Source organism: Halichoeres trimaculatus, unplaced genomic scaffold, assembly GCF_033239565.1.
Source record: "Halichoeres trimaculatus isolate MK-OKI-2021-1 unplaced genomic scaffold, fHalTri1.1 fHalTri1_scaffold_14, whole genome shotgun sequence".
Taxonomy (NCBI): Eukaryota; Metazoa; Chordata; class Actinopteri; order Labriformes; family Labridae; genus Halichoeres; species Halichoeres trimaculatus.
This window is the reverse complement of record NW_027437192.1, coordinates 29,419,527-29,441,246: the sequence shown is the minus strand read 5'-3', so window position 1 is coordinate 29,441,246 and position 21,720 is coordinate 29,419,527. Positions and strand designations below refer to the sequence as shown.

Below are 21,720 nucleotides of genomic sequence, written 5' to 3'. Positions count from 1 at the left end.
TATTATTTTTAAACAGTAGAGGGTGCTATATGCTATTGATGTTCCTCATTTGGCATCTTACACCTGTCGCTGAACAAAAAGAGAGGCTGACATGGCAGCTGCAGGTGAAGACTGAGGAGGCACCGCCACACAGATGAAACTCAAGCTGCCTGATTTGCCTGATACAGAATATCAAAGCACCATTTTTAATTTTTACTTAATCTCACGTCATATTTTGTTTCTCTGCTGTGAGAAAAAAATTCAAAAATCTTTATGTTTTAGACATGGATTGTTTTGGCAGGGATCACCTGTCAGGTGACAACAAATTGATATTTTAATACGTTTTTTAGCCTGATTGTGGATTGAGCTAAGCTAACTAGCTGTTGGATAAAGCTCTGTAGTTAAACTTTTTGTTTTATCTGCTTTAAGAACATCTCTACTGAGAGGTGAATTAAGTAACGTTTTATCCAAGAAACTGAAACGGACAAACTAAAAACTGAGTTCAGGACTCAGCTAAGGACAAAGTAGACACAGGTAAAGAATAAAAATCTGGAAATGATTTGTGTTTTGAAGGACATGTTGCATCAGTCTCATTGATATTCCTGGGTGCTGTGGTTTGTGTTGATGCGCATTTACATTAAGAGGAGATAGAGTCCAAATGTGTGAAGCAGTTTTGAACAGTCTGCCTGTGAGACAATGATGAGGTCCCAGTCCGCCCTCTCTCTGCTCCTCCAGCTGCAGTTGCCCGTCTGAACACTGAGCTTCACCATCGTCAGACCTCTCTGCTCCTCTGTGACGCTGCCTTGCACGCTCTCCCCGCCCTAACACGCTGTTACGTGTAGACGCATGAGTTCTTGCAGTCGGCTTCAGTCTCAAAGTTGTTTTTGTTGCCTGGACATCCTCCAAACCAGAACTGAGCGCAGGCGTTGGCCTCGGGGTCGTAGTACCACCTGACTATGTAATCTCGGCATGGTCCTGGATCCAGAGGCTGACTGCAGCCCTCACCTTAAAGACAGGGAGAGTGTAATGATACGTTTGGCCTTGTTGTTTCAGCAGCATTTCACTAATCAAGTATGTGTCTGCATATTTTGCTCTATACAAAGAAAAACACACTCAAGACACAATAAAGCCAAATCATCAAGACTTCCAGTCATCTTAATGAGGACACAGAGATAAAATAGGACACCCTTACAGGACAAATGATGATTAAAGGTGGTGTAAGTCTCCTGAGCTTACCTGGTCTCGTTGAGACTGACAGCAGAGGTGGAGGAGCAGGAGGGCTGACCGGGGCCTGCGTACTCTCAACCTCATACAGCCGGTCAGTCGGACTCTGGGGACCAACCACTGAGCCCGGCCCAGGTCCCTGCTGTCCCCGCACACCAGGAGGGGAAAACCTGTTGTTGGGCCGCTGGTTCCAGGAGTCCACCAAGACTTTAGAGTCGATCAGGTTCTCCTCCTGTCGCCTTGAACTGTGAGACGGGGTGGTCAGGGCTGTGACTGTCTCCACTGGGACTTCAACCTGTGAGCAGAGAGCCAGATGTGATCGAGTTGCTGCAAAATTCTGATTTATATATTTCATGCAAATAACCTAAACTGCAGTAACAAGTTTTTCTTTTAGGGTTCACTTTTTAAAACGAGATAGACTTGAACAAAAATGAGACTAACTTGAATGTTTTCCTCCTTTGGGAACGCTCTGAAGCGGCTCTCTCTTGTTGCGTCTGGATGAGAGTCCACGGGTACTAAAACAGAGCTTGGGAGAAATTCCATCGTGTCTTCTTGTTCACAGATCTGACTCAGTAATTTGCTCTCTACAGCTGGAAAGCAAAAAGGAAACAGGAACAAAAGTTATTACAGATTGTCCCTAATAAAAGAAACAACAGAGAAAATGTCAATGTTAATTCAATGGATAAATACAGTTTGATGAAAATAAATCCTCCCCAGATTACTGTTGATGTCTTTACTGTGGATTGCCACCTGACTGGCCTGCACTGCTCAGAAAACAAACTAACCAGAAACTGAAACTCTCCTTATATTAAAATCCACACATCCTGGGACAGAGTGTACATGTCTACGTGGAATAGTGATTCACAGTGTGGCATCAGGCAGTGAGTTTTCTGTATGATAGTTTCACCTTTTGAAAAAAGACAGCACGGTCACTTTAAAATTAAGTCCAAAATAAAACACAAACAACTCTCTCTGAGTTTACTTTTTAAAAAAAAAATAAATTAACAAAAGTGCAAAATAAAACAAACAACTGTCAGAGTTTGAGTATTTTTTTTTGAATAACCTGACGTCAAAATAAAACAGTTTAGTTGTTTACTTTCCCTGGCTTATTCAATTTGTCTGAACAGGACCTGACGCATATTTGCTGTATTTGGACGTACCGGACATTACCAGTGAGGAGGACTTACTAGGTGTAAGATTTTTTTGCCTTGAGTATCGGCTGCTGGTTTCGGCAGCCTTCGTAAGTACTGATACCTTTAAAAAAGTCTGGTATCAGCCCAATACCCAATACTAGAGATGCACTGATCCAACTTTTCCGGTTCCGATACCAATACTAATATCAATACTGATACCGATACTGATACCCAAACCCAGGCTTTGGTATCGACTGATACTGATCTGATACCAGTGTTAAATAATAACCTGCAAGTCCCACTGTGGGAAAAGATTGGTAATGTTTTGGTTAAAAGGCAAAAATTAGTTTACTAAATTACTGAAGTTAATATTCATTGAAACTTTGAAATATTTCACTGTTTACCATCAAAAAAAATCTTCCGAATGTACAAGTTCTTTTCAAATGTAAACTTCTATACACTGTTGACTGGTAATACAGCAAAAAACAAAGCATGTGCATCAGAGGCAACATCAAGTAGCAAAGACGGCTGGAAAAAAAAGGTCATAGAGGTGTTTGCCTGGATCGGCACCATGGATCTATTCCCGCCAATACCGATCAAGCCTTGAGGGGCACTGATACACAGATAATCAATACCACCGATCGGTATCAGTGCATCCCTACCCAATACCAATACCAGTACTCGCCCATTTCTAAAAAACATCCATCCATCCATCCATCCATCCATCCATCCATCCATCCATCCATCCATCCATCCATCCATCCATCCATCCATCCATCCATCCATCCATCCATCCATCCATCCACCCACCCATCCATCTATCAAGCATGGTTGCAGCATGGCATCTCTCTCTTTCAAAAAAAATAATACAGCTCTTCCTGATAATCTCGAGGGGATTTCAGAATAGACAGGATCCATAATCCCTCTTTGGAGCTCTGCGTCTACCCTGAGACCACCTTCCAGAACACCTCTGAGGGTAGTCATTATCAGAAGCACAATTTACCCCAACCAGCTCCTTTTGATGCTAAGGAACAACTGGTCTACTCTGAGCTTCAAAGCTCCTGACACTGTCTCTAAGACTGAGGGTGGATCCGAACAGTCCTTCCTAAGTCCTTTCCTATCCACTTTACCTTAACCCTGATAAAAAACGTCACAGGGTCAAGGGAAGGAGGGGAAAAGATGAATGGAAAGGAGAACTGCGGCCAAAGAGGAATTCGACTGCACTTTCACTTTGATGTCATATTTATGTGACAACAATTACTTGTGACATAGGTAAGCCACAACGAACTACAATGTTTCGAAAATGAACTACAAGAAGCGCTTTTGTCCTCTGCCTTATCTCACAGGGTTGTTTCCTGTCTTCACCGGTTAACATTAACAATCCATGATCAGAGGAGATGTGATGGTGTTTTGTCTTTGGTCATACAGTGTGTGTTTCCTGCTCACAGCTGTGAGGTTCGTGAGAGCATCTATAAATGTTGACAGTCTGAAGCCTGATAACACAAGAGGACTGTCTTGGATTATACAGCAGACTGTCAGAAACACTATACCCCCTGTTTCATTCACAGATGTCATTATGAACATTATTTGAATTCATTATATTTGGAGTATTGTAAAAGTCCTCATTTGTCCTTCTTTTATTGATTTTAATAAACGTTATTACTTCTATCACTAGTGATTCATTGTTTCAGTTCGGAATTGCAACCAAACATTTTGGGTTATAAATCTTTTTGACATTCACACATCATGAACACAATAAACACATTCAGGCAGGCACATGATGGTAAATGATAGAAAAGCAACAGTCTCTCACATAATTTCCGCCCCTTCTCCATCGTAAGTTTCCGTAAACTTTCGCCAGTAGCCGTGTTTATATACATCACGTGCAGCAAGGCATTATGGGGCGTTTTCTTCTCCTTTCCTTTTGGAAAGGATGGTCCGGTGTTTCCTAAGCTAAAGGAGATATTAAAGGAAGCAACAACCCTCCTTTCCTTAACTTTTGGATAATTCGAACAGCATTATCATGGCCAACGCTTAAATGCTTCCGGGTCATTTCTTCAGTTAGGAAGGTTCCTTATAAAAAAGGACTATTTGGATGCACCCTGAGCAAAGCCACCATGTCCACTGTCTAACTCAAACTGAGCAAAGAAACAAAATACAGAGGACTCCTCCAGAGCTACAACACAAAGACTGTGATACAGCTGAGAAATGATGAATTAGTGATTGCTTACTGGGAAGTGCCCTGAAGTCCTCGATGAGGTAGACGTAGTCTTCATCAGGATCTGAGGCGATAACGTTCATTTCAGCCTGCAGCTCTGCATACAGACGGTCGGTCCTGTTCACCACACCGATAACAAATATCTCGATCCCGTCTGCATGGGCATCCGTCGCCGTTGCTTCAAATGGCATGATGTCACGAGGGTCTGCCTGCCCGTCTGTTAAAACCACCGCCACTTTCCTCACACCGGGCCGCGAGGCCTGGAACAGCTGGTGAGCCCGATGGATGGCGCTGCCCGTGAAGGTGCCCTCCCCCAGGTATGGCATCATCCTGACAGCAGCCTTGACCTCCTCCTGGTTGAGCTGCTGCTGCAGACTGACCACCACCCTATCAACGTGACTGTAGAGAACCACACCGATGCGACTGGCTTCTCTGCTCACTGTCAGGCGGTCGACGAGAGCGTTCACAAAGTCCTTCACCAGCTCAAAGTTTTCTGGTCCCACACTTTCAGAGCTGTCGATGACAAACACCAGCTCCAGAGGACTCGCTCTGCACCTCAGACCACAGCCTGGGGGATGAACATTAGAAATATGGTATGATAGACCAACGGGCTGTTTCAGATGTTTGTGATATTCTAATTTCAATCAATATGTCACAAGCAATAAAAGGAAGATTAATTGTGTTATTTACCGCATATTTCCCTGATAATCCTGATGACTTCATCCCTCTGTGTAAAGAAAAGAGTGAAAAAAATTACACTTCAGGGTTCAAAACTTGGACTTTAATGTAAGATGATTAGCCAAAGCTCACTGTACTCACAGTCAGACCAGGCTCTCCTTTCTCCCCAGATCTTCCCTATAAAATTAAAGTCAGGTTTAATAAATTAGACAAGTCTGACAACTGTCTGACAAGGCAGTCTAATTTCTGTTCAAAACTGCTAACAGCATTAGCTATGCTGAATGCCTGATACTGGAATGGCCAAAGTACACCAGATCAGTCTCCACTCCATCACAGCACTGGTTCAGATTGGTTTCTATCCCAATAAATGTGTAAATTCACACTGGATCTGCTCCGTTGCAATCCAGCTGCCTCCCTGCTCCAGCAGGTTGCAGCAGATATGCAAGCCTTCAAATTTTGCTGGATGCTGGCACTGTGACACATCACTTCACGAAAGCAGATTGCGCAGGACAGGAAGACATGCACAGAAACTATCTAAAAACCACCCAGCGACTTTCAAAATAAAACAACATGTGCCAAAACCGGATTGTATTGAGCTTCACTACTACAAGAACAAACTGACACATTGAGTGCAGCCAGACCAGGAGTCAACAGGTTTAAGGTTTTACAGCCAAACATGAATGAAGAGAGACTATTTCCTACGTAAGCAGACATTACGTAAATCTCAGGGCTGATCTATGAGTTGCCAAATGATAACCAAATGAACATGCACAGAAATGAGAGAGTGACTTGACGGACTAGTTGGTACTTCCAGAGGGTTGAAATGTAATGTTACCATCTGTCCTGTAGATCCAGGTTCTCCATAGTCCCCCTTGTCTCCTTTCTTTCCCCGGTCTCCGGGAATGCCTCTGTCCCCCTGCGTTTCAAAGTGTTTTTATCAAAGAGAATTTGTACTGTTGGTATTTAGACTCTTGTTCATTAATCCAACAGTTAGTGACACAATCAAACGTGCAGGAGCTGTTTTTACCTTTTCCCCTGGAATACCATCCCCTGGTGGTCCTCGAGGGCCCAATGGTCCCTGAAATCCAGGCTCTCCCTGAGTAAAGATTGATAAATTATTAACAGAGAGTTAGGAATCATCTGCATATGAACATATTCTGAAACTCTTCCTGCTCTCAACAAAGACAGACGCTTAAAATCATGGATTTGTACGACTGGTCTCTCTAGCAATTGTTCAAATTTTCTCATTGCGGAAACTGGGCAAAGAGGAGCCCGTCTTCCCGGATGGAACGGTTGAAGCCGGGTATACAACTGTTGATCCGTTCCGTTGAGGATGTTGAAGATGTCTACATATTTGGGTTCATGATAACTGGCTTTCTGCTGTTGGGATTTGGCAGTTTCCTGATTTATCGCAAATTTCAGGAGACGCAAGGCAGCACTTTTGGCAATCGACAAGCTGCCCGTCATCCAGGGATTGTGCAGGGCTGTCAACACTCAGACTCAAGTAAGCAAACTTAATCCAAGGCAGGATGTGATTCCTGGACTTCTTTGCAAGGTGGACAACAACTTGGAGTAGTTGTCAGCTTAGCTCTGCTGTAATGGGCCACCAAATTAGGTCATTTGGCACACCACAGAGATGACCAGTGGGACTTAAAGGCAGACAGGGAACTATAGAGTTGGACTCACCCAAACAATCTTCATCTCTCTTTCAGCTTGGCCTTGGTCTCCTAGATGGTATGCAGACAGATGCTCAGCCCTACCTCCTGCCAGCCCCCCTGTCCCACCCCATGCACTAGGGATGCACCGATAATGATCCTCGTATCAGGTTTCAGTGGATTTGTGCCTCTCAAAGTTGGATCCGTATCGGTGGGAAAAGGGCCGGTCCATGGTGCCGAACCAGGCAACCAGCTCTATGCCTTTTTTTACCAGTGCTCTTGACTACTTGATTTAAAATGCTACACTTTGAAGCACTTTATTTTTATTTTTTTTTAGTCAACATAACCCGTCAAATTCCTCAGTGGGGCATGCATCTTTCTATTTAACTCTGGTTCCAAACTGGTATCATTATCGACCGATACCCAAAGCCCAAGTATCGGTATTGGGACCAGAAAAGCTGGATATGTGCATCCCTACCATACACCTGTGAACTGGATTAAAACTCATTGAGGTCATCTCCACAGCAACAGTGGTGGCCTTGTCATCATCAGACAGCAGATACATTGCTGAGTCTGGGTTGAGATGAAGAAAGAAAAGCTAGTTGGATGCTTACCTTTGGCCCTTGGATACCCTCTCCTGGATTTCCAGTAAGGCCTGGTGGACCAGGCTGCCCCATAGATCCCTGGAAGTGTAACACATGGTGGTCAAGTTGTAGGTCAGTTTTCAATATGACATACGGTAAGATTTCATATTCCTCCATAATGTGGCCAAACAAACTGACCTTTGGTCCATAAAGTCCAATCCCAGGAGGACCTGATGGACCTGGCACCCCAGGTAAGCCTCTGTCACCCTGAAAAACAAGGACAACAGAAACCCTGACTAGAAATGTGCTCTAACAGTCTGCTATTGTATGTATCTCACTTGTTTTGTAGCCTTGCATCCAAAACTCAGTCCACATGATTTCCTTCAGTTACAAACTACAAATCTGTATTGTCGCATCCTCATACTTCCTATATTCTCTGATGCTATGTCCTCCAAGCATCTGTATCACTGTCTTTTAAGATGTTTTGCTTTGGGATGCAAGGACAGACTCAAACTTGTGACTCACTTTCTGTCCTGGTATTCCTTTTCCTTCAGCCCCCATCTCTCCTTGCACCCCTGGTAAGCCAGGTAGCCCCTAAAAAAGCCAGACAGTGTTAAAGAAAGTATTAACGGTACTTTTTTCTTTCTCAGTTTATACAAGAACAATCATTTAGACCTGATTATTGTTAAATGACTCTTTCCTCTCACCTGTGGCCCTTGCAGGCTATCTCCTTTCATTCCTGGTGGCCCCACAGGTCCAAGGTTCCCTTTGTTTCCCTAAGGGGTGAAAAGTCAAAAAACAAACTGAAAAAGTGCTTTGAGGAAATTCTAGCTCTCCAAAAAGTACAATAGAGATCCTGATCCGCAGGAGAAAATACCACAGGTATGTTGGAATGTGATCTCAAGAATCCACACGCACACAAAGTTTGAGAGGAAATGTTTTAAAGGATGCACAGTGCCGCACAGTGCATCAGTTTGCTGTTTGTCTGGTGTAGCAGTAATGTAAAGACTTGCAAAGTGAGCATTTAGATGGCATGGCTCTGCTGCATAGTGCTCTTCAAACCAGAATCAGGGTAAGTGATATTTGGCAGATAAAATTCTTTATTGGTGTTACCTTTGGCCCCATGGTTCCAACTCCGGGCTCCCCAACAGGTCCAGCTGGTCCGATAGGCCCAGGATCTCCCTGTTGTTGAGTTGAACAATAAGCTTATTGTTTCAAATTTTTGCGCCAACAACCACATGTCTATGAGGGAAATAGCCTGTTTTTCACTGGTTTAATCACCTAAATGCAGAATAAAATCTGGAAACAAGTCACACCAATATAGAAGTTACAGTTGAAACAGGTTCAAACTTTTTTTTATGTTTAGCAACAAGCCGTTTCTGCTGTGTATGTTTCACAAACAGCCTGGGTATCTTTTTCCTACACTTTCTAGTGACCTGCAGGTGACATTAATGAACATAACATCACAACAATGTGGTGACAAACAGGAAAGTAAAAATCCCAGTCAGTTTCCTCACATAGGATTGATACTAAGATTGTTGCATGGTGGTCAGTAGTGGTATTTCAGCTTTATTATGAAGACACAAAACATGCATCTGCAGCATGTAGCAGAACAGGCAGTGACAGAATGATGCACTCCTCCAGTCATTTCAATGGTATTTTACATATATAAAAAAACCTGGTAGGTTTAATCTGTCCTTCTAAAGCCATGTTTCCAACAAGCAGACCGGTTTGATCCAGTTCGTCCCAGTACAGTGCGCATTTTGTGGCATTTCCACTGACTTATTTTGGGACAGATCCCCAAATAACTGAGACGCGCCGTCCCACTTTTTGGAACCCTTTTGTAGGGGTGCCAAGCTTAACCGTATCAAACTGTGCCAAACCGTAATGATCCGAACCGGAATGCTTGGTGAAAAAGCAGTTAATGTGTCATCATTACCTTAGGTCCCGGCAAGCCACGCCCAGCAGGTCCAGGTGGACCTGACATTCCTGTGCTGCCAGGTTCTCCCTAAACAGAAGAGTAAACAACACGTCAGACACAAAGCCGTCAACACATTAGTACTTCTGTGCTGCTGCCAAACGTTCAGCTGTTTTTCTTGACTTGCCGTGAGCCCTTACTTTGCTTTCAAAGGTATTACAGCGAAGCAGGAGTAGTGAAAATGATCAATACAAAAAAGAACTGTTGAGAAAAGATGTGGAGAAGCTCAAACTTTGACAGAAATCTGTCCAGAATGGAAATGTAAGAGGGATGCTAAAGCTACAGGGACTCTTTATAACATTCTGTTTGCTAGCTGCTAACCAAACGAGAGCAGGCCTCCTAAGGAAAACCTTAATAGTGATAATAGTGACTCAAGTTGGACTCATTAGCAACTTTTTCAGCACTGGTGCTCAGGTTTAGAGTACCTGACCTTAACTTTCTGGACTAAGAAATAATATTTCTCCATAATGATTTTAAACCAGTGTGGGACTCTGACGGCCTTAGCATTTTACCTCCAGACTCCAGTACAAACCAGCACTGAACACACCTTAGCTCCAGCAGGTCCAGCTGGGCCCGGAGACCCCGACAGTCCCCTGGGTCCACGGTCACCTCTGTCCCCCTGAGCAAAACATTAACGAGGGAAATTACATCACATCACACAGCTTAGAACCTTGGAGATTTCAGCAGCCTGTTACAGCATGTTTGATTAAGCATCTTCAAATTGAAGGTAAATACAGCTATAAATAAATGTTGACTTAGTGTAAGTATGTTTGAATTAGCAATGTAGTTGGTATATAAACACAGGTACAGAAATAGAGGAACCACAGATGAGATTACCTTTTCTCCTGCGATACCTTTCCCTGGGGCTCCTTCGAGACCTCGCTCACCTGGCAACCCCATCTCTCCCTGCAAACAAGCATTTCCTGTGAGGTTGTGGCACTTAAGCTTACTTCTGCTGGACTGAAATGATAAAGGACAACTTGGGTGTGTTTATTTCACAAACTGGACCATTTGTCTAATCGTATCGTTGTGGAACACCCCATTTGGCTGATTAACCAACAGCAACATGAAAGGGAGGCAGATGCAGGATGTCAAATGTCCGTTGGAGCTTCCTGGAAAATCACTGTCCAACAAATTCTAACAAATAACTAATTTAATGCTCTGTTGGGGCGCTAACCTGGCTAATGCATACTGCCGACTGTTTTTTTTTTTTTTTTCACCACTAGGCAAATTTTCTGTTTCATCACTAATGGCAGGGCATGCACACAGACCCTGGTCCTACTAATCAAACTGAAATCAGGAAGGTACATCCTGATGCAGTCTGAAAAAGTTAGGTCAGATATCTGTGATCAATAGGGCTGGTCTCTTCCCCTCGCCACAGGCGGGTCACTCTGGAAAGTTAGCGACAGAGGTGCTTCCGCAACTGCATAAGCAAAACTTTTAACATCATCAGCTGGATGTGTGGCCTTAGCATGCAGGCTGATTGACACAGAGGATAAAGATTTGTCTGAGTCACCACCATGACCAATGTCACTGATTTCTACATCAAGACACTGGTAAGAACTCCCTCACAATAATAATTGGACTTAGAAACAATTGTGTTTGTGTGAAATGAAATAATACTTTTGAAACTTACTTAAGTGTTCAGTAAAATCAGTATTAAGACCTTGTCCGTGACTCACCTTTGGCCCCACAGCTCCATCTTCTCCAGGAATGCCAGGGATCCCAGAGGCCCCACCAGGCCCTGGCTCCCCCTGTGAAAAAACAACAACATTAAAAAAACAAAGAAAGGACATTAGGTCTACTTTCTCCTTACATAACTGAGTTTATATTCAACACATTTGACTTAAAGTTGTACCTTTGGTCCTGGCTCGCCAACTCCTCTGTGTCCCTGAGATCCAGGCTCCCCAGGGAAACCCTGATCCCCCTGTGAAACAGAGACACCTTTGGCTCTAGTTGGAGTCTGGTAAGTGTCATATTTTTGTTTTTATCTGGGCTTAATCGTTCTTAAACAGATGTTCATCTCTGTTCACTTCAACTACACTGACTTAGTTTTTTTCTAGTTCTTTTCAAATCTCTGGTCAATTACCAGTTAACTGGTTAAATACTTTACTTACTCTTTTATTTTTACTTAATCCTTTACCTTTTTTCAATCTCTGATGCCTTATGAATAAAAATTTGAGTCATCCTTTCTCTGATAATCTACCAACCTTTGGTCCAACTATACCCAGTCCAGGAGGTCCCCTGGGACCAGGAGGCCCAGCTGGCCCTAGGTCCCCCTGAGAGTGACACAGTCATATTGTTTTCATTACATCAAAGGACTAAACAAGCAAAAAAGATGATTTCTTTCACAGTTTTGTTTCCCTACTTGCCTTTTCTCCTTGAATTCCTGCTCCTGGAAACCCCACCAGACCAGGCAGCCCGGGGGCTCCTGTGTTCCCCTGAGAGTCAGACAGGTCAGAGCTCAGACAGGTCATCCTTTACAGCATCACAGGTTCCCAATGAAATCCCATCCATGTTTGACAATAAACTTTACCTTTTCACCTTTAAACCCAAGTCCTGGAGGTCCACGGCTTCCTTTAGGACCCTCATATCCTCGATCACCCTGTTGGAAACAAATACTGAAGGTATGAGGGAAACTAAACATCGCTTCAGCATCTTAACGCCCAAATCATGCAACCACTTTATCAAAAAGATGGCGCTGTCTTGGTGCTTACCTTGTGTCCTGGAAGACCTTCACCTGGAAACCCTGGAGATCCTTGCATCCCTTGTGGCCCAGCTGGACCCTAAAGACATCAGTGCAGTAAGTTTAGTCAATTATGTCAAAGAAGATTCTGAGTTTAGAGTTCTTTGTTTGCTGGAGATACTGAAGATGAAAATCAGGGTGAATATTAAACTGTTTAGTCCACACGATTTGTGTACCTGAGGGTACCGTGTGACATAATAAGCTTAATAGATTCATCCATCCACCAATCCAACCTTTCCATCATTCAAACCTTTTTTCATCCATCAATCCAGCCAACTTTTTCATCATCTTTATTTTTTTATGTATCCATCTTCATTTCATTATTTATTTCCATTTATACGTCATTTTTTCATTCATATATTTTTCATCTATCAAGAGATCCATCTATTCATTAGTCCATCCTGATCCATTTATCATGGATCAACCCATCTTTTTCAGTTACATGCAGTAGAGAGTTGGTTAGGGTGACTGTCAACAGGAGTTTAAACTCAGATTAGTTGGATTTTGTGAACTCACTGGTGAACCTGGCTCTCCTCTACCCATTGGACCTGGAGGTCCTGGTCTTCCATGGTTTCCCTTATCACCCTGAAAAATGACGTTTTTGCATGAGAGATACATAAAATAACCACAGGATACTTGCTGGACTTCACCATAACGCCCCCACAAAGATTTACCTTTGGACCAGGGAACCCAACCCCATTATCACCTGGAGGTCCAGGTGCCCCCCTGAGTCCTCGATCACCCTTCAGGAGGCAAGACAAAAGACTTTTAGATGTACCCATCATTCTCAGATTTAATCTCTTGGTTTATTGATTTATTTATGTGTATCTCACTTTAGATCCAGGTGGTCCCTCTGGTCCCTGGTCTCCTGGTCCTCCTTTAACCCCCTGAGACAAAGAGAAACTCAAAGTTAATAAATCTAAATCTGGGATAAGATCAAAAAAAAGAATGACTCAGTGTCATGTAGAGACGAATGATGTGTTCAACAAATGTTTGTCTGTCTGGAAAATAAAACCAATGACTGATCAAAACCTGATGAAGCCACAGAGTTATAGAAGTGTTTTTTCCTTCATAGACAGCAGGGAGCACTTCCCCAAGCAGACAACAAACAGAACAGACAACTGCAGGGTCACAGGCCAGTAGTAGGCTCCAACACCTGACAGACTTTTGCAGGGATTTGAAAACCTCTCTCAGGAGCCCATTCTCAACATAATCCAGCCAAAGGATACTTCAGCACATGGACTGCATGACCTGGGATCAACTTTCCAACTGAGAGCCGTCCAACTCTACTGCAAAGCCACAGCTGTCCACCAGAGCAAAAGCTTCTCAAAAAATCAAAATCATTGAACCCTTACCTCCATTCACATGTTCCTGGTTTCAAGCCTTGAAAAATTTATGATATCCAGTCAATAATTGGAGTTGGAGTAAGATTCTCATGTTAGTGATTACATGTGTGGTGAAAATAGTCAAACTTTGTGGAACAGATGATTCAAGAGATGCTGATAGGAGAAAATTAAACACATAGAAAATTAAAATCAATGAAACTTAAATTCCTACAGGAGATAATACTTAAATTGTATGCTGCAAAACAGATTACTTTATTTATTTTTTTTCTCCAAAAGTCTTGTGCCTACATTTCCCATAATTCCTTTCACACCAAAAACATGGGCACTTTTTTTTATCTTCTTGGGGTACATTATTTTATAATCACTCTTCCTTATGCATGACAGAGTGTTTGACTGGCTGAACATGACAGGATCACAGTGTCAGACACTTGCAGATGAGCTGTTACTGCCCTCTGCTGGACTAAAAGGGGACCTGAACCACCGTCCTGCCATCCAGAGAGGAAACATTTAATGCATGATGACACAAAAATCATGACAAAGGAATGTCTGAACTGGACTCTGGTTGTGTTGTGGTTGTAGTTTTACAGCTTCCTCTCTGGAGGAGTCAGACAGAGCAGGTTATTCATCTAGTGCAGAATTTTTTTTTTTTTTAGACAGACTGTGAGAGCCAAAAATGAAGGTTTATGCCTGCAAGAAGGAGAGCACACAACAATGACACGCTGCCCGTCTGTGTGCCAGAGATTATTATCTTATAGTGACAAGTGATTCCCTTACTGGACTTGAGCGGTGTGTGTAGAATCTGTTAAAGCTTTAAAAAACATGAACTGGTCCTTTAAACTGGGATACATGTATGACAGGGCTTACTTTGGTAAAATAAAGATATATGATGCTAACACTGAGATGTCTGGTGAGTGTTATGGCTCTAGGAACCATGTGCATATAGGTTTCATGGGAACAGGGACGACTCAGGAGGACATTTATGGCGATTGGCACAGCTGAAGGGGCAGCAAGCGTTTAAGAAGAGAGGGAATGTATAACATGTGCCCAAATCCTAATCCTCTGGGACAACGTCTGCTCTAAAACTACAACCAAACATTACAAGCTTGGGTTCCCCCGCTTTAAAAGGCTACATTAGGAGGGGGATAAGACCTAATCCACAGCTCACATTCCACAAGTGCAGAGCGGGAGACGGACCCAGAGTGTGTGGCTCTAACTACAGCCATGACGCTTTCACAGCGCTGATGTGGAGTCCTGCAACATGACCACACACACACACACACACACACACACACACACACATACATACACACCCATTCAGATATCAAACACTAAATTTAAAGCTGGATCTATAACCTAAGGCATTTATGTCACTGCTGTCATGAATCAACCACATAAAGACTTTCTCCCGGCATCCAGCTCGTCATACATCTGGATAAACTTAAACCCTGTCAGGATGAGAGCACACAGTGCAGCTGTGCGCAGCTCAGAGTGGAGATGCAGCAGCTCATCTCAGTCACAGTGGGATGTAAAACTGGAGAAGATTGCACATAGCTGCAGAACTGTGTTTTTGCTGTTTGATATTAAAGCAATCTGTTTATGAATCAGACCTTCACACAGAGCAGATGAAGAGGCACGTGATGCACAATTCTTCATGATATTGGCGACAACAACCCACTCTCAGTGATTTTCCCCCAATTGTTTTGAACCTGAATCTTTTTCTTTCATACTTTTTGTGGTCTGTGCTGAAACGTTTGTCATTGTTTTGGTAGATTCCCTCAGTGTGCAGCGGTTACACAGGCTATAACAGCTGCAGCAAGCCCCTCAGGACCCACTAAGACCCACCTTAAGGCTTTTTTTGTTGGGCTCTCTGCATGGTTTGTCAACTTTTGCAAATGCAGCATGGTATGTTTTATATGATTTTTCATAAATGCAGTCACACAAACACATACAAAGTGTATATCAGAGTAAAAGACCATACCTGCTCTCCTCTGGTGCCCCTGGAGCCAGGAGGTCCTCCTGCACCCTGAAGACAAACACCAACATTTTACAACTGAATCTACATGCAGCACCTAAGCAGTAATGCATTATGGGAAATAAACAGATAAATCAAATTTGATACCTACTTGTTCTCCCTTTTTACCAGGAGCTCCACATTCACCCTGTTCACCCTGTGGAGTAAATTCAGTAAACATAAAAAATATGTGAAGCTAAAACATTTGCCATTAATATCAGCTGTTAAACAATAAAAAATTAAATGTTAACATATTACTGCATCAAATAAATAAAAGTACGCTTCCTTTTCTATATTTATACTCTTATTTGGCAGAATTTATTTCAGCGTTAAGAATTATAAAATGTTATTTACCTTTTCTCCTTTGCTGCCTGCAGGACCCTACACACAAAAACACACAAAATGACAAAGAGGATTTTTCTTTAAGATTTTCAAACAGTTATCAGACAATTGACCATCAACAACCACAGTTTTAAAGAAACAGACTTTAAATTTCTTGATATTTGGTGATAAGCTGAACGTAAGACGAGAGCTACTGTGACAGCACTAGATGTGTGTTTCTGGCTCTGCGAACAAGGGTTTGCCATTGTTATATATACTATATGCATCACTCCATCTCTACATAATGGACGGTTTAATGTTAGTGTTGTTGTATTGTAGTTATAATGCCGAATCATACCCGTAGATGGCAGTAATTCACCAAAACCTGTCACCTGCATAGAAAACAGCACTCATGCTATGCATTGTGGGAAATGGTATGCCAGGTAGACTGGTCCATTTTCCGATCAATTTTCCTGATCATTAAGACATCTGGGAGTTTTGGGCATGCTGCATATTTTGAAGGTTTTACATACTGACTACTACATGCTGAATTTCAGCAAAATCAGCAGGCACTGCTAGCATAGTAGGCAGTTTAGAAAACAGCCACACTCTACCTCATATACTGTTTTCCACAATGCATGGCGCTAATGTTATTCTTCATCTTTGTAATCTGATTATAGCACTGAGATTTAAGTGCAATACTGACACCTACTGGAATGAGTTACCACTGCAATTCCAATACTACAACATTGAAGTTTAACGTGAAGTAGTTGTAGAGGTGATAACATCTCACAGTTACCGCTGTGACAATTGTTGAAGCCCATATGAACCGCTTACTAGTTATTTTTCAGAATCATAAGTGGATGCTACAGAAGCAGTTTTGCCGTCTGCTTGGTCATCGCTACTTCTGCTTCCCAAAACCAAAAACCAGTGCAGCACACTACTAAAATTCGACAGTGATGTCTGCAGCATGTGGACGCCTGTGGATGAATTCTGTTGTGTTTTTCTCAAGGTGAACACTGCATTTCCCATGAGCATCATCACCACCCATGGAAAAGTTGCAGCTCTTGCCACTTAGTGGTGGAAGTACATTCATAAATATAGATATTTTTTTAAACGCATATTTTTCTAGGTCGGGTGCATAATGTGCAGATTTCTAGCCCTGTCAAATTTTTAACAATAATGCATCAAGGACTAAGCTTTGCAAACTCTGATTTATTACAGTTAGTCAGCTTACAAAAAGTGAGCAGACGTAGTTTAATGTTACCCATCACAGTCCTGTGTCATGCTATGGTGTTCCACATGAGCATATGGTAGTGCTAGGAGCTCCCATGACAAAGCCACACTGCAAAAAATAACTTACTGCTTGCATATAAAGCCTGCTTTGACTTACAAATGTAACTTTTAGTGACAGGGCTCATAACTCAAATTTCTCATATAAAAAAATATTTTTTCTCATTGCCACTAACCCATTTGGACCCTTGCATTTTTTAAATTTATTTATTTGTATATTTATTTATTTTGTTAAATGCTTTATTGAATAAGAAAAAAGTCATTACAAATAAAGGATATTGTATAAAGTAAACACATTCTGATAGAATGTGCTATGTCAAACTGTTTTTGTTATGTATAATGTTTAGCATTTACCTTTGAGATCAGACGGCTTTAGGGTGCTGAACAGAATAACTGAATCTTATTTACTGCTTTTTGCCCTTTTGGCTACGCCATCCTCACTTTGACCTGAAGGTGTTTTTAAAAAAATAATGGTCCAGTGAGTTCTGTTTCATCTTCCCTTTTAGAATGTTTCAAAATGAGTTAGGCAAGTGTCATTAGCTGTCGCACTCCCATTTGCAACTTTTTCTGGGTGTTTCTTTTCTATAAAGTCTGAGAGTTTTGCAAAATAATTCTAAGTAAGCCCAACACTGATGCTTTCATTGCAAGCTAACCACTTCAAGTGAATGAGTGATATATGGGATGCCTGGCGGATGTTGCTGTGTTCAGCGTGGCGTTTGCCAGGTCAGCTGTGGGGTTATCTGAAGCTGGCTCTTGACCTGAGTTTTAGCTCTTAACTCAAAGCAAAAAAATTGTTTCAAAGATGGCTGGCATCTTACTTCTTTGTAAGGACACTTGTAAGACAAGGTACCATTGCAATTGATTCGTCTCCATACGTCTGGGTACCGAATAAGGTACTTTTATGGGTACTGACCGAATTCTGTCAAAACGGGTACCAATTCATGTAAAATCAAAAGGTACCATGTTTAGGTACCTAATTGCATCCTTGTGATTTTGAGGGAGTGAAACAGTAGGCGATTTTCCATGCTGGACATGAACACAGAATTGCAAGGATATATATTGAAGAACAAATATGTTTCATTTAAAAAAAAAAAAAAAAAAAAGTTTTATTTATAAACAAATGTATATTTTTTACCACATAAACACAAGAGAGTACTGAAAATTGGTACTGTTGAGTACCAGTACCAACTGACAGGTACCGAGCATTGGTACTGTATCATTTCAAATGTGAAAGGTACCCATCCCTACTTTTCCATAACAGTGGCTCTGCAAGCTAGCAAAGCCCTGGTTGCAGAGTTTGACCGTCTAAAACAATACCTCAACAGAAGCATATGTCTTTTTGCAAATCCTGTTCCACTACTATCTATGAGGACAGAACTCTGTCTCAAAAGAAATCAATAATTAATAATCCAAAGGAAACAAAAAAAAACCTCCTGCTCGATAACTTACCTCTTACCAAACCTTACCAGCAAAACAGAGATACCACAGGTTGACTAATGAATATCAGCTTGGCTCTTTTCGGTGAATTAACTCCTCACAGTTTCTTGAACTAGAGCTACTCCACATTTCATTCTGTATACTTTTTGGCACCCCCTTTGGGCAAAGCAGTGACTGCAATATTTTTTTTTTCTTTATCTTTTTTAATCTTGTCCTGTGTGAGTGTGTGTGGTTTCCAGCCAAAGGTATTTCTGCTTTCCTCAAACAGACCATCATAAAGCTCAGTGAGCATCTCTGGAAAATTCAACAGAACATCTTATTTTGCGGCGTTTGTTGGTCACCTTCTTGAAAACCTGCCCAGGACCAACTTTTACGTGCATTTAAAAAGCGGTGTTAAAACCTGTAACCTATATGAGTCAAGCTTACCTCCAGGCCCTCCATCCCAGGTCGACCATTGATTCCAGCTTCCCCCTGCAGTGACCGAGTGCAGAAAAAACATCACATCAACATGTCATGGAATCTTTCTGTTACCTGGATTACTGAGACAATGGAGACTTACGCGGGATCCCTTCGGACCTGGAGGTCCATCAGAGCCCGGCTCGCCTGGTTTCCCCTGCATGAAAGTAGAGGAGAGACTGTGTGTTCAGAATGAGAATATTTGGGCCCCTTTCAGTTTGGATTGAGTGTGTTTATAGTCATAGGTGAGGTAGGTCATTCACAGTGTGACCTGTCTGTGACCCTGGCCCAACATAAACCCCCTCCTCAGTGCAGCAGGTTCTCAGATCACAGCAGCCTCTGTGTTTGTTCAGGTTTAATCTTCCGTCCTTGACCTTTGCTTCTCTCTGAGCGCCTCTGCTCTGCAGCAGCAGCAGTGAAAACAGCGCTTTCAGCTGCCACTCTCATCACCTGCTACACTTGCATTGTGGGAAACATTTCCTGCTCTTTCACATCTTTCCCCCCGTAGTTGTTTTGGATGCAGTCCAGATGCACCTGCTGTCTGAGGCCACTGGCCTGGGTGCTGAGGCTCCCCAGCTGCGCAGGGATAACAGACTGCTGTGTGGGGCTTACCAGGCTCTCTGAGCATAAGCTGGGACACAAATATGTCAGGACACCCAAAGATCTGCAGGGCACTGGGCCAGGAAGCCAGCTCATCCAACACTTGAATAACTTCCAGCAGGATCTTCAATGAAAGTTAGACCTCATATTCACGCTCACTTTAGATTAACAGTGGCAGTATTTTATCCTAATAAACAGACATGTCAATGACAAAACAAACTGAGGGTCCACTCATGAGCTTTTTCAGCCATGTCACACTGAGTGGTTGATCTTTAACGTTGCCAGTCCACAAAACAGCACAGAGTCTACAGATCACCCTCCATCCGAAATAATGATTAACCAAGCATGAATTAATAAAACAACTACGGAGGACAATAACAACAGATTGAAAGATTAAAATCAAATTCATTACACTAAAATATAACTAAAATAGTAAAGGGGTAATAAATACTTTTAAAGTGAATTTTAAAAAGATATTTAAAAGTTGTCACTGACTCTGCCAGCCTTATCTCCTCCAGAGGTCGGTCCAAAGCTGAGGAGCTCTGGTGGAAAAAGTCTGACCAGCTTGGTGCTTGCTTTAAAAATGATTAACGAAATCGTAAAACCAATTCTTAAATGCACAGGGAGCCAGAGGAGCGAAGCAAGGAGCCATGTGATGCCATCTGTTAAAACCAGTGAGAAGCCGAGCTTCTGACTTTTGGATGAGTTGGAGGTGGGAGAGTGATTTACGGGGGATACCAGTGACGAGACAGTTACAGTGGTCAAGCTGGAGAAGAAGAGTGCATGAATTACTTTTTTACAGGTCAGTTTGTGACCTAAAGGATTTGATCATGGAGATGAGTCTTAGGGGAATGAAACAGGACTGAGCAGTCTTCTTTATGTGTTGATGGACAGTTGAGTTTGAGTCAAAAACAACTCCTTGGCTACTTCTTTTTATTAGTTGTAGCGACGCAGAATTTCAAGTTGATATGATCCACAAAAATACATTGGAAACCTTAACTTAAAAATATTGAGTTGGATTGATTACATCACATTTAAAAATTACATCACTTCAACGGATTGAAGATTCCCTTTTCACAGTGTCGCATTTGATGTTATGTTTGATGAAAGTGAACAGAGGAAGCTTCTAACCTAAGCAGTGTGTGAAGGTTGCGGTGGTTGAAGAGCATAATTTCTGATTTGAAGTCACTGGGCTGTAAGAAGATTTGGGCGATCCAACTTATAATATCTTTAAGAAAGTTAAAACAGCAGCTAGGCTTCCTTGGTCAACAGGTCTCTGGGGTAGGTACATCTGTGTGTCATCTGTATAATAGTGAAATGATATGCTAAGACAGTGAATGATTTTGCCAAGTAGGAGCATATAAACAGAAAATTAATGTGGGGCTAAGATAGAACCCTGAGGTACACCACATCAATAATCATCTGCCATACATAGCATCACTGATTTTAAGAGAATTCAGAGAATCTAGAGAAATCTCTGATCAAAAGAGACAAGAACCATTCTAAATGAATGTGATCTTCAGGCCATAGACTGTTGATCACAGCATACAGCCCTAATGTTGTGTGATGTAACATATATCATGTTTTGACTTATATGTCATTTTATAAGCTATTAGGTTGACTTCAACCTTGAGACTGTAAAACTGTAGTTTCTAAACTCAGAACTAAGCATAATCTCTCTGAGAAACCACAGACTTTTAGGTGGACAATCTGGGTTCATCAATTTTTGACGCTAAAACAATGATAAACTCACCGGTGATCCAGGGTAACCCCTCTCCCCCTTATCACACAGACACGTCTTGGGCTGTGGACACTGAAATCCAGACGCAGACAAAAAATAAGAAATAAAAAATGAACAAATATTGAGCCATAGGTTTTAGACACAAAGAGAATTCTTAATCTTTGCCATTTTTTACAGCGACTTACATGACAGACATTACACTTTTATTCTTTTTTTTCTTAGTGCCTCCAAGAAATACAGTCAAATTAAGACTAAAACCATCAAAATAAATAATCACGGATTAAGTTTCTATGGCTTGGAACTTACCCCAGATTTCACAA

General features: G+C 42.0%; 1 protein-coding gene across 1 annotated transcript in view; it reads right to left on the bottom strand.

The window, feature by feature from the left end:
* Window positions 1-276: 276 nt before the first annotated feature.
* col28a1a (collagen, type XXVIII, alpha 1a) overlaps window positions 277-21,720 on the bottom strand; it is a 28,011-nt gene continuing 6,567 nt past the window's right edge. The window contains exons 4-34 of the mRNA XM_074687008.1: window positions 21,413-21,472; window positions 19,163-19,216; window positions 19,030-19,074; window positions 15,907-15,933; window positions 15,665-15,709; window positions 15,520-15,564; window positions 13,029-13,082; window positions 12,870-12,938; window positions 12,712-12,780; window positions 12,167-12,235; window positions 11,986-12,054; window positions 11,822-11,890; window positions 11,660-11,728; window positions 11,308-11,376; window positions 11,132-11,203; window positions 10,287-10,355; window positions 9,997-10,068; window positions 9,411-9,479; window positions 8,585-8,653; window positions 8,179-8,247; window positions 7,997-8,065; window positions 7,670-7,738; window positions 7,502-7,570; window positions 6,260-6,328; window positions 6,068-6,148; window positions 5,374-5,409; window positions 5,245-5,281; window positions 4,568-5,122; window positions 1,645-1,793; window positions 1,216-1,498; window positions 277-984 (exon numbers count right to left, since the gene is read on the bottom strand). Of these exons, the coding sequence (XP_074543109.1) occupies window positions 812-984; window positions 1,216-1,498; window positions 1,645-1,793; window positions 4,568-5,122; window positions 5,245-5,281; window positions 5,374-5,409; window positions 6,068-6,148; window positions 6,260-6,328; window positions 7,502-7,570; window positions 7,670-7,738; window positions 7,997-8,065; window positions 8,179-8,247; window positions 8,585-8,653; window positions 9,411-9,479; window positions 9,997-10,068; window positions 10,287-10,355; window positions 11,132-11,203; window positions 11,308-11,376; window positions 11,660-11,728; window positions 11,822-11,890; window positions 11,986-12,054; window positions 12,167-12,235; window positions 12,712-12,780; window positions 12,870-12,938; window positions 13,029-13,082; window positions 15,520-15,564; window positions 15,665-15,709; window positions 15,907-15,933; window positions 19,030-19,074; window positions 19,163-19,216; window positions 21,413-21,472 (2,823 nt within the window). The 3' untranslated portion in view covers window positions 277-811. The remainder of the gene's footprint in view (window positions 985-1,215; window positions 1,499-1,644; window positions 1,794-4,567; window positions 5,123-5,244; window positions 5,282-5,373; window positions 5,410-6,067; window positions 6,149-6,259; window positions 6,329-7,501; window positions 7,571-7,669; window positions 7,739-7,996; window positions 8,066-8,178; window positions 8,248-8,584; window positions 8,654-9,410; window positions 9,480-9,996; window positions 10,069-10,286; window positions 10,356-11,131; window positions 11,204-11,307; window positions 11,377-11,659; window positions 11,729-11,821; window positions 11,891-11,985; window positions 12,055-12,166; window positions 12,236-12,711; window positions 12,781-12,869; window positions 12,939-13,028; window positions 13,083-15,519; window positions 15,565-15,664; window positions 15,710-15,906; window positions 15,934-19,029; window positions 19,075-19,162; window positions 19,217-21,412; window positions 21,473-21,720) is intronic.